At 34.9% G+C, this 17,243-nt stretch overlaps 1 protein-coding gene across 1 annotated transcript; it reads right to left on the minus strand.

Moving 5' to 3' along the window:
* Nucleotides 1–211: 211 nt before the first annotated feature.
* micall2b (mical-like 2b) lies at nt 212–17,112 on the minus strand. Its single transcript, XM_084401934.1, has 17 exons — nt 16,770–17,112; nt 15,973–16,021; nt 13,227–13,368; nt 12,512–12,660; nt 12,115–12,245; nt 10,949–11,386; nt 9,416–9,724; nt 9,031–9,200; nt 7,813–7,861; nt 7,081–7,289; nt 5,177–5,244; nt 4,738–4,855; nt 3,500–3,602; nt 3,328–3,401; nt 2,949–3,063; nt 2,200–2,246; nt 212–1,095 (listed from the first exon to the last, which is right to left on the minus strand). The coding sequence occupies exons 1-17, from the start codon at nt 16,910–16,912 to the stop codon at nt 1,031–1,033; spliced, it is 2,379 nt and encodes a 792-aa protein (XP_084258060.1). The 5' UTR covers nt 16,913–17,112; the 3' UTR covers nt 212–1,030.
* Between the last annotated feature and the right edge of the window lie 131 nt (nt 17,113–17,243).

Consider the following 17,243-nt stretch of genomic DNA (forward strand, 5'->3'; position numbering starts at 1 on the left):
TCGTCTTGCTAATGGAAGGCAAGAGGCAACTAAAATAATGAAAAATGTGCTGCATCAGAAAAACTGTTTAATTACAGCTGATAACTGTAGATGGACTGAAAAGAAAAGCATTCAAGTTGATTATTAATTTATTGTACACTGTATAAAGGTTTGGAAATAAATGTTGGGTACTGGGTAAAAAAAAAAAAAAACGGAGACCTTTTGGCTTAAATTAAAATAAAAAACGAAATACTTAAACAGCTTGTTACACATTTTAAGATGTACTGATTGATCAAATACAGCAAAAAAAGAACAGACAATTCATATTTATGGAAATAAACAAATAAAAATCAATAAAAAGCTACCTGGGCAGTGGTTAAAAGCATAATCCTACTTCCGTAGCAACATTACAGACTCTTAAAATGAACAATCCTAAATAATTGCTTAAAAAGACCCTTTTAAATCAGTGCTCTTACAGTGTGTTGAGAAATTAGATGGCAAACAGCTTCTTATCGCTGAAATCAGTCGCTGTCTGCCCCCTGCTGCTGACACAGTATAAGTGTGCCTGGATAATACCATTAAAATGATTCAAATAGGAAAGAAATATATTCTTAGCTAAAAATACATGTTTAAAAAAAAAAAAAAAGTCAAGCATCAGAGTGTGAATATAGTACAGTCGGACCTCAACCTGTCCATTTCAGCTTTGATCCAATATGAATCAATATGACGTAAAGACTTCCTTTCTCTCAACACCGTTTAATTCCCTAATGAAACACTGACTGAGAGATTCAATCTACATTATTCAAAGGATTCAAGTGCAAAACGTTTTCTAACAAATGAACATATCACACCTACAAAGACAGGAGATGAGGAGACAGATGAAAAATGTGCAAAAGTATGTGAAAAAAAGAGAAGTGTGACAATACATGATGTGATTTTACAAAAATATCATTTTTGACCTCAAACTGCAGCAGAAACATTCTGTCTGAGACAAAACACACACACACACACACACACAATCCATGAGGAGCAGTCATCAGCAGACGCCCGTTTACTTTTTTATGCTAAACCACCGGGATATGGAAGATTTTCTCTTGACTTTTTCTTTCTTCACATCTGCAAATGGTAGAGCACAACCCATACTTAACTGTAAGGTACATAAAGATAAAGTTCATTTCAAGAGGTCATGTACTAATGGTGACCACAGTCTCATTTGGTTCCACAGAACATCAGTAACAGCTTCCAGGGCTTTCAGACAGTTTTTATGTCATGAATTGCAAATGGTTATGACTTTTGCCCACATTTATGCATTGGTTTAATTGGGTTGGTAAATTATACATTTTATAATAACTCGTTTTAGTATTGAAAATGCGGGCGGATCATTAGCCAAAGCTAGATACCTATGGTTTCCATTAGTGATCATTAAATCAAAATTGGTAGAATTACTTTTCCTGTTTGGCCTTTCAAAACATGGAATATATAAACATGCACTGAGTAATTACTCCCAAGATTCATAGCATTTAGAGTTGGTGGGCGGAGAGCTGAACAGGTGCTAGTTTTTTCCAAATAGAAAACTTTAGTTTTAGCATCAGTGATAGAAGCTAAAAAAACTGAAATGCTGGGTTAAAAGTGCAAACATTGTGAAATTAATGCATGTTTTTAATCAGAAAACTTTCCGAGCTTTCCATATTTAGCACACCAGATATCAATGCCTTTAAATGAGAATGTTGCCCTTGAGTAAAATCTCTTGTGCAGTCAGCTTTCCTAAAAGGGTTTACAATTACAAACTACATATATCTGTTTATATTGTTATGTTGACTAGAATCAGACACTAAACATTACCGATAATAATCCTCTGTGCCATCATTGAACAAATGGTGACAAACAATTGCCTCTCTGTTGCCAGCCTCTTATTATGTGCAAACAGGAAGGGATGTTCATTTTGAATCATCTAACAGAATGGACTATAATAAATAGAGTTGGCTGCAAATTTCTGCCTCTTTAAAATTGGAGCCAGCTGGTGCACAGTAATCAGTTTCTAGCTAGGGAAATGTAATCTAATCTATTATACAAGAAAAGCGGGGGAAATTTGTGTCAATTTTAAGTCCTTAAAATTTTATTTATTGATAAATGTTAAATACTTTTGCTCCATCTCTTTCAAAGGCCTATGGGGGAAAACATTTTTATTCTCAGGGTTTGATGCTATATAATCATACTTACCAAGATTCTGCATCATCTTATTCAGCTCCTCATCCTCCTCTTCCTCCCTGTGGATGCAAGTGTAAAAAGAGCCGCAAATGTCACATTACGTAAAGGTTTCAGGTATTCAGTAGTGTTCTGGTTCAATGTAAACAATATTTAAATACAGACAAACAAATAACTTATTTTAATGAAGTGTACCTGGTCATATTGTGCATTTTATAAAACAAAACAAAAAAAGTCATCAAAATGTAGTAATTTTAAACTCTTCTGCTGATGTAACCAATGATGTATGTGCAAGGAAAAATATAAATATAAATATAAATATAAAAATATAATATTATCCAATAGCATTCCAATCCAAACCAAATTAAATACCAAATTACATTAGTACCACTGAATAAAATAGTATACATTTTCTTTATGCGACATTAAGCAATAAAATAAGATTAGGCAAGATTAAGCAATATGATATGATATATGAGATTTATATATATGATAGGATGTATGAGATATATGATAAGATATGAGATTTATATATATGATAGGATGTATGAGATATAAGATATGATAGATAGATAGATAAGATAGATAGATAGATAGATAGATAGATAGATAGATAGATAGATAGATAGATAGATAGATAGATAGATAGATAGATAGATAGATAGATAGATAGATAGATAGATAGATAGATAGATAGATAGATAGATAGATATGAAATAGATATACGAGATAGACTGATATGATATATGTTGCTTCCTGCACACCTCAGTCTGTCTTCATCCAACCCCTCTAATATGGCGTTCCGGTCATTAACTATCTCCATAAGTTTGGCCATCAGCTCTTCCTCTCGTTTACGCTCGCGGTAGGTCTTCAGATTCTCTGCAGGATACAAAAATTATTTTATAGCTAGATTAGATTTTACTTCAAATGTGAAGCACTGAAGCCTTTAAAACAAAAGTAGACCTCTTGAATAAGACCAAATCAGGCAGTTAGTTGTCTGTGTTGACTACAATAGTCTACACAAAGCTTCATCAGCACAAGATTAATTAGTGACCCCAAAAAGTATGAATGCAACAGCATTATACAAACAAAATATTAAACCAAGTGGATGATGTTCAGACTTTTTCCCAGTGTTGTACCGACCTGGTTTCTCCATCAGTCTCCTGAGCTCGGCCTCAACGCTGGGCTGCTCTTCTTCTAGATCCTGCGTCTTGGCACTATCATAACACAAATCACAGATAATAACCCCGTTTAATACATAGAGCGTTCAGAAATACAGGATATTCACTATCAGCATTCAACAGTTTGCACATACATGTACACAAGCTCGGATTCGCGTCTCATGTAGACCTGTTTGTTTCTGATGAGGGTAAACCAGTCCACCATTAAGTCATTCATTACTGTCTCATCTTCTCCGTCTGAAGAAATAAAAAAAAGAAATGTAAGAAAAGTTAAAGAGCTGAGAATCTACATTTGTAGTGTTTGTCTCCACCTGCTGGAGCACCAGAGGACAACATCCAAGTTTAAGGGACTTCGATTAAAGTCACTATGAAATTCTAAATTGACAAGTCTTGTTTTTTTTTTTTGTTTTTTTTATTACCATTGAATATTTCAGTATTATTATAAATTATAAAAAAATAAATAATAATAATTCCCTCAATCTTCAATCAAAATAACTTCCCCTCCCTCTTGCAAAACATCTCTTCTCTAATGATGTGTTCACTGACGCGAGGGCGGGGCAACCTGTCACTCAAATGACATCACAGCAATGGACTCTTTTCACATTTCCGGGGGTTCTCAGAAGCATAGTCGGCATAGTTGGGTAAATGTCTATAGTGGCGAACGGGAGAGACGACAGCAAATATAATTTTAGTTTTTCCATTTGCTCCAATAGCAAAAAAAAAAAAAAAATTCTGATAAGAGTTTCCAGGACTTTCCAAAAGAGAAATTAAAAATAGAGATTGATTACGTTGGTCAGAAGAGAGAAAAATGTCAAATTTGCCTTCACACCCTCCGTTGTATTAGAAACACCCTCGCAGCAGTGTTCATTTGTTTTCTATCATTTACTGACAAGGTAATATAACAATATATACAAATGTGTATTCATTTTTTTTTTTTTTTTTATGAAAAACTTGACTAGAATCGCGATATTGATAACTGTGGAAATGCATCACCACAGACTGAAGTGTGTCCATAGCAAATGACAATGATCTAATCAATTCCCGTCCTACAGAAAACGTTTCACACGTCACAACCGGGAAGAAAATACGACTTCCAATTTCAACTATTTTTTTTTTTTATAGAATGTGAAAAGTTTGTAAACTTAATTCATAATATGTATCTTTATTTTGCAAAATAATGTGACCGGAAGAATTATTTGACTGAGAAGTGGATCTGGCAAAAGGCTATAATGAACAGATCAACTTCTCAGTAAAATAATTCTTTCTTTGTCATGCGAGTCTCTATGTATCCCATCAATTTATTTGAACAACTGTAAAAGATGAGCAGTTTTTTTGTTTGTTTTTTAAGTGTGTGTGTGTGTATTGTACAGACCCTCATCACTTTGTCTGAGTTGTTGTTCCAGGTCTACTCCTCTTTTCTGCAACTCGTTCATTTGCATCTCAATTTCCTTCAGCTCTTTCTGAATGTCTTCTTTTGGAATGTAACCCGGCTAAAGCAAACAGACACACAATGTCAAATGTGAACTTTGGCACATATTACTCTATACAGATCCTAAGTGGTTTATTTATTCCTTTCAATGCTTTTTTTAGTCTATATGAGGAACTGAATAGATGGTTCAAAAGTCTGCGTTTACTATGAAGTCACTCTGTTTTGATTGTAGTAGTCTATTCAAAGATAACTGTGCCCCAAAGGGTCCCTTTGACTCTCCAAAACAGTCTAAATAGGCCCCTTGACAAAATAATCCCTCAACACACACATCAGTGCAGACAGAAATGCAGATAACACATGTAATTATTGTTTTGACACACACCTTGTGCGATTTGTGAGTTTCAGTCCCTGAGGGACTAACCGGAGAAACACTGCTGCCACTGCTGGAGTCTGGAAGAAAGACAGAGGAAAACAGACGGATGAACGGAGAAACTAAAAAAAATAAAAAACGATGCATGCAGTGCTCCCCTATTCATGTTAATGCATTTAATATTAATGTTAACATTTTAATGCAAGTTTGGCTGTACCTGGCACCCTTACAAAAAGTATCATGGTATTACCTTGGATTTTGGACACTGTGCCATGGATTTAAGTTGATATTGTTTGAAATAACTTTGAAGGACTATGTATATATCCTGATATGTAAATATATGGTTTCCATACGCTGCAAAAATATCCTTAAATCAGTATCTTGATTTTGTTTCACAAGATATATTTACCTGAGAAGCTACATATACATATACAGTACCAGTCAAAAGTTTGGAAACATTACTATTTTTAATGTTTTTGAAAGAAGTCTCTTATGCTCATCAAGCCTGCAGTTAAAAAACAAAAAAAAAACTGTAATATTATGAAATATTATTACAATTTAAAATAATGGTTCTCTTTTTTAATATATTTTAAAATGTAATTTATTTTTGTGATGCAAAGCTGAATTTTCATCAGCAAGTACTCCAGTCTTTGGTGTCTTATGATCCTTCAGAAATCATTCTAATATGCTGATTTGATACTCAGTTATTATCAACGATGGAAACAGTTGTGCTGTTTAATATATTTTTTTGGAATACTTTTTTCAGGATTCATTGATGAGTAAAACGTTAACAGCATTTATTCATAAAAACAGCATTTATTCAAAATAAAAACATTTCTAACAATATAAATCGTTACCATCACCTTTTATCAATTTAACGCATCCTTGTTGAATTAAAGTACTAATTTCTTAATTCCCAAACTTTTGAACGGTAGTGTATATTGTTACAAAAGATTTCTATTCTAAATAAATACAGTTCTTTTTAACTTTTTATTCATCAAATAATCCTGAAAAAAGTATCTCAGGTTATAAAAAAATATTAAGCAGCACAACTGTTTCCAACATTGATCATAAATCAGCATATTAGAATGATTTCTGAAGGATCATAAGACACCAAAGACTGGAGTACTTGCTGATGAAAATTCAGCTTTGCATCCCAAAAATAAATTACATTTTAAAGTATATTAAAAAAGAGAACCATTATTTTAAATTGTAATAATATTTCATAATATTACTGGGTTTTTTTTTTTTTTAGGTTTTTTTTAACTGCAGGCTTGATGAGCATAAGAGACTTCTTTCAAAAACATTCAAAATAGTAATGTTTCCAAACTTTTGACTGGTACTGTATATATATATATATATATATATATATGCGCAAAACTTTAACTGCAAAACTTTAACTTAAAAACCTTAAAGAAAAATTAGAAATGTTGGAATTATGGAAATTATTTTAAGTACTACAATGACTAAAACTGAAACAAAAAATTAAAAAGGAAAATAAATGAAAATGACAAAATCCGATTACTAGATTACTGAAACTTTCAAATGAAACCTGAAAACATAAAAAAGGGCTAATTCCAAATATTAAACTCTAGAATAGTATATAAAAATAATAGGGAAAACACTGGTTTTCAGAGAAGGTATTGTATCTTGATCATGGTATTTATGCATACATTTATATCACTATTTTGTTACAAGCACAACCCTCACATTATATTTGTAATATTTTATTATAAACTCATACTTTCAAGCTTATGCTTAACCCTCATAAAATTCATTGCTTTTTTTATTATTGTTTTCAAACTTTTGACTGGTAAATCTATGCAAGAACATTTTTGCCGGAACAAGTACTTGTTCTTATGTGACCTTTTGAATAAAGAAATATTCCATTTCCTCAACTTTTCCAAAGGCCTTACCACTAGTTTTAGGCCTGTTGTTCGTCGGGCTAGGTGAGGGCCCTTTTGGGGAGCTGATGCTGGTGGAGATGCTGATGGAGATGCTGGTGGTAGATGGAGCAGGAATGGATGCTGGGGTGATTCCCAGACCTGATGTCCGTGGAGAAGCTGCTGCTGCTTCCGGCCTCTTGGAGGGTGAGCCGGTGCTTTCTATAGTACTGGGAGGAGTTCTTAAAAAAAAATAAAGGAAATAAGAGAAAGATATTAAACTTTTCTGCTGTGTTTCTCAGCCACTAAATATTTAGCATCACTTCTCTCACCTCTGAAGGGGGAAAGTATGGGAGGGTGGAGCAGGAATTTAAAGGGGGTATTTACAGGCAAAAGATCTTCATGGGGAAGTGCATGGGCACTGAGCTCTATCGCTCTGGGAAGTTTCAGATACGACCCACTGCTGGTCTTATTGGGCGCAGCAGTTTTACACGCCCAGCAAGAAAACCAATCACAACAGATTGTGAAGAAGTGGGAGGGACAGACCTTCTGGAGAACGAAGCGGTTAATCAATGAAGAGCAGGATGATTTGGTTAGGGAAATCATATAGAAGAAGAGAAGATGATAATAAATGATTTTACTGAGAAAGAACATGAAAAAATTATTCATAAATTCATTCCACACTAAAGAACAAGGCAGTATTAGTAAAAAGGTCAGAAGCAAGCTGGTTTCATTTGGAGAGATGACAGAAATTAGCAAACTTACTTCACAGGCTTGAGCAAGGACCTCCAGCCAGATGGAGCTGTATCATTTTCTGAAATTACATCAAAAGATTTGTAAAGTTTACATACATTTTTACACCATTTAAAAAGTGACTGAGCAGGTATTTTAAAAATGAGAAAAAGACAGTTACAGTTATTATACTTTATGTAATGTGATTTACCCAGGCAGGATATGTTCCTACATCAGCTTCCTTGTTGGTCTTAGATTAACATTCGTACCAGTCAATCAAATCAGATTTTTGGCTAACAACTGGTTTTTTTTTTTTATTTAAATAAATGAATACTTTTATTAGAGAAAGGATGCATTAAATTGATTGATTGACAGCAAAGACATTTATAATGTTATACAAAGTCTACTACAAATATATTCTGTAAATATTTGAATACGTTTCCATTTTTATGCTTTTGAATTGTCAGCATCATTACTCCAGTCTTCAGTGTCACATGATCCTTCAGAAATCATTCTAATATGCTGATTTGCTGGTCAAGAAACATTTCTTATTGTTCATCATTACTGCTTAATATCTTGTGGATACTAAGATATGTATTTTTTTTTTTTTCAGAATTTTTTGATGAATAGAAAGTTTATTTAAAAAAGAAACCTTTTGTAATACTATAAATGGCTGTCACTTTTTATCAATTTAACGCATCCTTGTTGAATAAAGCATTCAATTCTTTTTGTTTAAATAACAACGGACCCCAAACATCATTATAAATATCTTTACTGTCAAGTTTTGATCATCATATTTATCCTGCCTGGATAAATCACATTACACAAAGTATAATAACTGTAACTGTCTTTTTCTCCTTTTTAAAACACCTGCTCTTTCACTTTTTGAAGGTGTAAAAAGAACTTTAACAACAGTTTATTTTATACCTCAAAAGGAAATGTGACATGATATTTCCATTTTATATTACAATAAAATGTATAATAAAAATAACCATAATAAATAAATAAATCTAACACAGATGGTGCTTTTCCTCCCTATTTTAGTGTCCACTACACACCAATGAGGGACTATTTGTTTTACAGAAATGTGTTGATCAAAAATATCCTATTTTAAAGTCACTGTAAAGTGAGGATTATTTTTAAGTATCTATATTAACATAACATATCAAAAGGTACAAAAAATCATATCCGTCAAGCACAACTCTCTCTGCAATGAAGTGACCGTTGTATAGGCGAGTTTGTCTTCCTCACCCTTGCTGTCGGACGCCAGCGTGCTCACAGGCCTGGGTGAGGTTTTATTATCTTTGATCCAGGATGGCGCTGTAGCAGCGGGGGCAGTAGGTTTCACGTCGGCATCCGGTGCTTTGAGACGCGCCCTACCAAAGGTGCCTTTAGCACCCGATTCCACAGGGGAAACATTACTATGGAAACCAAAGTGTGACGAGAACGTGTTAATGGATGTGCCTACACCAACACGTCAACACTTCAAGATGGATTTAAACAATACTCAACATGCTTGAGTACATAGAGGCTATAATTCTGTTTTATGACCCTTGTATACTTCCACCCTACGAAAACAATTGATCAAATAAAGGCCAAGTATGTAATGTGCTTTATATAGGTGAATGTAGCTCACCTGCTGCTTGCTTTCAGCCCAGCTGGACTCGGAGACAAGCTGTTATTATTTTTTTCCACCGTCACCATCTTTCCGATCACAGCCTTGGCTTTCTCCTTTTCATTCTCCTCCTCTTTTTCTGTGTCCTGTGTTTTTGCCCAGTCTCCCACCCGTAGCAGGACTCTTTTTTTACCTGCTCCAGCTCCAGCAGTGACTCTAGGCGTTGTACTCTCTGTTGTAGGAGTAACACGTACTGTACTCACAGGTGTAGTTGAGGTGTATGATGGGGTGCTCTTACTTTCAGGCACAGTACTGCTAGGCTCGAAGAATCTAACAAAGAAAAGGGAAAAAAATATTAATGTTCTGGTCAGTACAATAAGCTAAACATTGTCAAGTTATGGTCGATATCCAATAAATGGGCAACATTAAAATTACATTTTGTGAAAAAAACAACAAAAAAAACCCCACTAAAAACTAAAAATCAACAGGCTTTAGGGTAAATGCATTACATTTCCTTTGCGTTTTTAAAACGTACAGACGACAACGTTGTCAAAACGATCCCGTTCGCATGGATCCATGAAACGACTAAAATGCTGTTTTATTCATGCCAAGCCAATAGTTGGCGATGTCACATTGTGAAGAAACACTACACGCTTATAGACTGAACAAGCAATACGCATGTGCATGACATCGTTTTTGTAGTTTACACGGAGACGATAATGGTATCATTTTCAAAAACTTGCTCTTTGAAACTCGTTTTTGACAGTTCGCATTTTCAGGCTCCAAATCTCCATTGTCATGTAAATGAACAGCCAAAACACATGAAACGTTTTAAGTTTATTGTAGAAAACGGTGTCATTTAAACGCCCCTTAAATGCTTAAGTGAGTTTAGGCATCACAACGGTAGATGACAGTAAAGGGAAATCTAAAAATGTAAAAATTGGGGAAATGAGCATGCACAATTAAATATCCAATATACAGCATGTCTAGTTCTGATTGATACTAATAAATTAAAAGTTGTAATATTAGCAGACATGATACTGATATATCATGCATCCCTAAATACAATCCAACAATCTGATAAACAATAACTTCTTAACAAAACTGATGAAATTGAAATTTAGCACTATTATAGTACTCTTACAGAACTATATTTTCAGTTTAGCTGAAATTATAGTAATTTTCTAATGCCTTTAGTGATTTTTATCTATTTTATCTTTTTTTTTTTAAATTCCATATAGATTTCATTTATTTTTATTTGAGTTTTAAAAAGGCATTTTGGTACTTTAACTTAAACCTATTTAAGTTAATTGACCAGGCCACATTTATATTTTCATTTAAGTTTTTCATCTAATATTTATAAATTTATTTCAGCTTAATTTCAAACCGAAAACTATTTTTAATAGTTTCATTTTACATTAACAACACTGATCCGAAATACAAGAGAAACACACTTTTACACTAATAGTCAATATTGGTCACAAACTATCTTTTATCCAAAATATAACAATTTCACAAATAAAGTGTCAAAATACCGAACTGAAAGACATTCACCTCTTTCTGGCATCTTGGTTCTTCTGTACACTGTTGCTTGCAGCTTTAAGAGGCTCCGTGGGTGTTTTGGGGTTAAAAGAGGTTTTCACAGTTGTTGTCTCTGGTGTTGGAGTTGTTTTTGGTACTGGCTTGAGCTGAACTGCTGGAGTAGTTGTGACAGCTAACCCACGGGTGGGTGTATGGTCACTTTTATCGGCCAGCCAACCCGGTTTAGATGCGTTAGGTGTTAAACCAGATTTTCCAGTACCTCCACCTGATGCATTCTGGATAGTCTTGGTTATAAAGGTAGACTGCGTCTTCGGTGGAGGCACTGTGATGTGTGTGGTTGGCGCTGTTACAGGCTTATCTGTGCTTGTGTGCGTCTTGCAGATGAAAGTGCCTGGTTCTTTTCCAGCCTTGTACGTGCCAGAGAGAAGAATAGTGGAACACTCTCTGCATCTGTTGAAAAGGAAGGTTGAAATAAAACACTTAGAAAACCCAATCCAGACTTAAACACAGAGGAAACCATGCATTTGCAATTGCCAGTGAGTCCCAAACTCCGGAACAGTCTCCCGATTCATATTAGAACTGCCCCTTCTATTTCGATTTTTAAAACTCGACTTAAAACTCACCTATTTTCATCAGCTTTTAACCTTCCTTGAATCATTGAATCTTCCCTGCCTTTTTGTGTGCATCTTATGTTTGTTTGGTTTGTATGCTTTTATTGTACAGCAATTCTGTCAACCTCAGTTGTTTTTAAATGTGCTATATAAATAAACATTGTATTGTCAAAAAAGTCTAAAAGGGATACTTGTATTGTATAGCTATCTGATCATGAAATGCTTAGGAATGCTTTCCAAGACATCAGGACGTGAATGATTACATTTATAGTATATTAGTCCAACAGATATTTATCTTCACTCCCCTTTAGTCATGCATACTAAATGATCAGGCAATAAAAAATGAACAATGAACAATGAATATGATAGTTGAACAGCAATAAAGCAAACCTGAAAGGCAGCTTTACAAACAAAAAAAAAAACTCCCCACATTACAGTAAGCATTGCAATGACAATTCAAACATGATTCACTAGTCATGTGGAGTTGATGTGCTATTTTTAAACTTAAAGTTAAAAATAAATTAATAAAAGGATTATCAATGGCTCAAAAAAACAGAAGTGACTTACTTAAAGCAGTTCCTGTGGTACAGTTTCCCATCTACTAGGTGGCGCTGCACAAGGTGAACATGTTGGTTACAAACAGTACAGCTGCTGCTCAGAGTTCCTGATTTATTGGCACGTTCAGCCAAAACTTCTCTCTGGAAATGACAAAAAAGAAATAAATCAATTAGTCACTGTGCAAACACCTCAATAGGGGTTTTTATCAATGAATCAAATAATCAATAATTATGTGCAAAACAATATTTACATCAGTTATCTCAGAATAAAGTAACCTAAGACAACGGCAGGGTTAAATTGTTCATGTGCCCTCATTACACACACACTTGACCAAAAATACAGAACTGTCAAACAATTTAAAGTTCCTATATGAGGTGACAAATCTCAGATAAATTCCATATTGTACCTTATTTTCGTTTGCCGGTTTCGGCGTCTTATTCTCTGTGGCTGGTTTAGGTGAAGCGTACACTTTAGCTGTGACAGGTTGGTTCTTCTTCTCAGATGGCGCTTCATTAGACTCTTCGGCTGATCTTTTAATCCCACCCAAACCTCCAACTGCACATCCAAAGAGTGAAATGTTTTAGCAATGCTAAAAATGACCACATGGTAAACATGTTTTTTAGAGGACATATTGTGCTTTTTTGCACCTATTATGCTTTAGGGTGTAATGTTGCTGTTTGAGCATTAAAAAGGTCACTCCAGAAAGAGTTATTCTCTATATCAGTTTCTGAACTCCCTGAAACACCTTGACTGTAGTCTTGAGTTTTCGTAGCGTGTTTAAACTAGCGGTTATGGAAAGTGGAGTGAGATTTCCCAAACACGCTCGAAGATGTTGACCAATCACAACACACCGCCCCAGCCGACCAATCAGAGAGCACATTGCGCTTTTCTGAATTAGGTGCTTCATAAAGACAGGAACTAAACTGGACTGCGATTCCACAAAACATCATAAGCCTAAGTAGATTGTAGAACCATTTCCACCAATTCTCTCTACGATCAACTTAGCTCACGATGATTTTGAGAATCTCATCACAGAGTGTTACTGACTGACTGGGAAGAGAGGTGCCGCAACAATATAAAATGTGTGAAAAATAATGTTCATGTGCGCACGCATGTCTTACTGGGAGAACGTCCATGAAAATAATTGTAGTACTGGGACACATAGGTCAGAATGCTGAGTCGATCAGGCACTTTTAGAGCCACCATGTCTTCGGCATCCAGAAGGGCAGGTATACCCAACTCATTCTCTGCCACCTCGAAAGCCTGGTACAAAAATACAAAACAATTAAAATAATGTGAGGTGTAAGAATTTCACAACTCTCAGCACTAAGGGTATTTCAGTGTGTGTGTGGACATTATCGCTGGAAAATCTGTGTAGCAGAACAATTAGAGGATTTCCTATTCCTATAAACCTTATGCACCAGAGAAACAAGGGCGCCGCCATCTTTGGAAAATTGTCTTTTAACTTCCGTTTTGCGGTCGCTCTGTATATTTATATGGCATTTCTGTCCAGGAGTAATTAGCTTTTTAAGTGGATTTACTTAATGTAAAGTTAACGAAAGTTATCATGAGGACTGTAATGTTTAAAGCAGATGACTTAACAAATGTAAATCGACCGGGAAGATTTTAAAACGAGCCGTTCATTAATAAACACGCAAAACGCTGTGAAAATACAGACCGGAAGTCAAAAGACAATGAGCGCAGCGCTGAAAAGGGGCGGAGCTACATAAGGTCTATATATACCCCTATTATCAAGTGCTAGAACTGCAAAAATCATTCCAAATTTTAACATATCTTTGATATCTGCAGGCTGCAAAAGGGAAACGCAGTGTGTTGATGAATATTAACTTATAGAAAATACAAGGGGAACTAGACAATAATATTACACTTAAGTTTTTTTTGTTTACAAATCAAAACATATATATTTCTGCTTTTATCAGCTCTTACACAGAACATATTGATTGACATTAGCTATTAAAACTTGAACTTGTGAACAAGTTTTGTTTTCTGTGGATCAGTGATCAGTGTTATACTATTTATAACGGTGTGAATGTCACCAGATCAACTTATGTGTCACCAGACACATATCTTATGTAAATTTCACAACGACGAACCGTTGGGAAAAAGTTGATAATTTGTGGTGATTTTCCACCCAGAGGAAGAACTATAATTCCTCCATGCCATTATGCACACACAAAAATGTGAACTTGGCCTGGATTTCTTTGGGAGAAAAAAAACCCCCTTAGATCAAAAATAAACAAGAGCAGACATGACCAATGAGAGAGAGAGAAAAAAAAGGAGACAAAAAAAAATCTAGATAAAATCTAGATGGAGAGGAATAAGGGGAGACATTTCTCTGTAAAGATTCATTCAACAACTCACAGAACAGGAAATGCAATTCAAAGACCATGAATCGCTACAGATCTGAGAATGTTAAGAAATAATAAAAAAAAATATATAAAAAAAACTCTTAGTCAGTGCCAGGTTTCTGTTGACCTTATACTTAATCTCCACCCTGTTAACCATGCATTACCTTACCTTAACACTTTCACTTTCTCTGTCTCTCACACGTGTTCGTTTGGAAAGATAATGTCTTCCTCGCATTCACAAAAAGCTATTCATTAGCTTTTCTTTTGTAGAACTTTCATTATTGTATTCCCTCTTTCACAACAATGCCCTTCTGGACAGCATTCCCTTTTCCATGGAAACAGGAACACAAGTGTGTGCAGATGATGATTTATAATGGTCTACAACAGCACAACATGTGATTCAGCTGCCTCAAAAAACCCCAGAAGAATAGGCCTGGAGTATGTATCCAATCTGTCACATCTTAGCCCTGGTCAACCACATATGGGTCAAACAGCTCCATGAGCGGTCTAGGAAACATACTAACTGTTAAAATGATGGGGTTGTGATATTCTTGGAATGAAGACATTTCCCAAAAAACTTAAAGTTGTTGGTCTACTCTCTTACAAATAAAGAACCAAAACATTTTTACTAGCTGAGGCCATAAGTGAGCATTTTTATATTTCACAAAGAACTTTGATTCTCTAGTTCTTTAGGAAAAATGCTTTAAAGAAGCCTAAACCAACATAGTGATCTGAAGGAACTTATGTATCAATGACTTTTTTTTTTAACCTGGAAGAACTGTATAGCGAATCCAAGAACCCTACAAACACTCTTAAAAAAAAAAAAAGGTTCTTTATCGGCATTGATTGTTCCATGACCATAAACTTTTCCATAAAGTTTCTTAATTATGGAAAAAGGTTCTTTTAAATAGTTCACCCAAAAATGTAAATTCTTTCATCATTTACTTTACCCTCAATTTGTTCCAAACTGTATGAATTTATTTCTTCTGTTGAACACAAAAGATGATACTTTGAAGAAAGTCGGTAACCAAACAGTTGATGGACCCCATTGACTTCTATAGACTTCTAGAAGTCAATGGGATCCATCAACTGTTTGTTTTCCCATATTCTTCAAAATATCTTCTTTTGTGTTCAGCAGCAGAAGAAATTCTTACAGGTTTGGAACGACTTGATGGTGAGTAAATTACAATTTTCATTTTTTGGGTAAACTATCCCTTTAAGAACTGTTCACTAAAAAGGTTATTTGGGGAATAAAAAAACGTTTTTTTCATATTGCTGATGATCACTTTGGATGGGCTGTTAGTCATATGAGGGAACGTGCATTTTTTAACAATTGTGGAGACGGTTATGATATCAGAAAATAAAAAATAGGTATCTAAATGAATTAAATTTGTTGGATAAATGTCATAAATGTAAAATATTGTGGTAATGGAAACTACAGAAAAAAAGTGATGAGGGTTGATAAAGAGATCATTTTATAAAGTGAACAATATCTTACCTGTTTATTGTTTTCGTAAACATTTTCCTTGCTCAAAGAGTCAAAGTCTCTGTAAGAGAGTGAAAAGAAAAAGGAATTTCCCATGCTAAATATTAACAAAGTAAATCGTACACTAATACAAACACAAATCACAAGCATGTACCAATGCAATGTCAACAAACAAGTGCCAGATCACTTGAAACAACTAGAATGTTGCAAGACATGGCGTAAACATTGAATAAACACAAAGTTTCGAGTATTTCAAGCACACTCGGTTTCCCAAGATGTAAAATAGGTTTTAATGTCATCCAAAGTTCTAAAAGCTTCAACATCTAGTTTGGAATTCTAAAAATGTCAATATTCTTGTACTAAGTTATAATGTAATCCAAGTTTTAAGTGCTGGTCCTAAATTCAAGAAGTTGTTCATATCCTAAGTCATGAAGGACTAAACATTTAATAATGGTACTAAAAGTACCAATGTTCTCTTCCTAAATTCTAAAGTTCTTAAGCTCTAAAAATTCCCATTTTGATCACTGATAGCCTACATTTCTTCACCCTAAATTCTAAAAGGTCTCATGTTTCTAAAGTAATACAACTTTACATGCCATCCTATGTTCTAAATGTTCTAAGTGTTACGCCCTCGTTCTAACCACAAATCTAAACGATCTTAAGGCTGATAGGAGGAATAAACTGTAAACAAACTCTACGTTCGAATGTTTAGCAATTAAACGTTCGTCCAAAGTTCAGGAGCGGTGCTTTTCCGAGCACAATGCAGCAGCACCGAACCGCGCGTTTGTTCTGTGGGGGATGTTACTTACATCAACTCCGGTCTGTGTTTGTGAATTAGAGCGCAGAACGCCAAACCGTCCCGGAAAGATGTGGTCATGTTGGTGATCGACACGTCCCGGTATCCTGCACACTGGATTTTGCACCACTGTTGAAGCGCTTTCACAGCAGCCATGGTGCGACTGTGATTCAACACGGGACTAGAATTTAAAACTGAACACGGATTCTGAAATCGCCTCCTTCCAATGGGGGTCTACAAGCGAGGCGAACGCTGAATGTTAAACGCGTTTGGTTTCACCCACACCAAGTGATTTCACCGTCAGCTGAAGTTGAGAAACCCCTGAAACTCCAGGGAAGAGTTATTATGACGTCTTCATTGGGTGGAGTTTAAGGTAAACGTTTTTAAAGGACTTCCCATGGTACAACATGGAAATTTGGTTTATATGGAACTGAATGATTTCCATATTCATGAACCAAGCAAACTTACAAAAAGTAGCCTACCAAAA

Source organism: Rutilus rutilus (genome assembly GCF_951802725.1).
Source record: "Rutilus rutilus genome assembly, chromosome: 2".
Lineage (NCBI taxonomy): Eukaryota > Metazoa > Chordata > Actinopteri > Cypriniformes > Leuciscidae > Rutilus > Rutilus rutilus.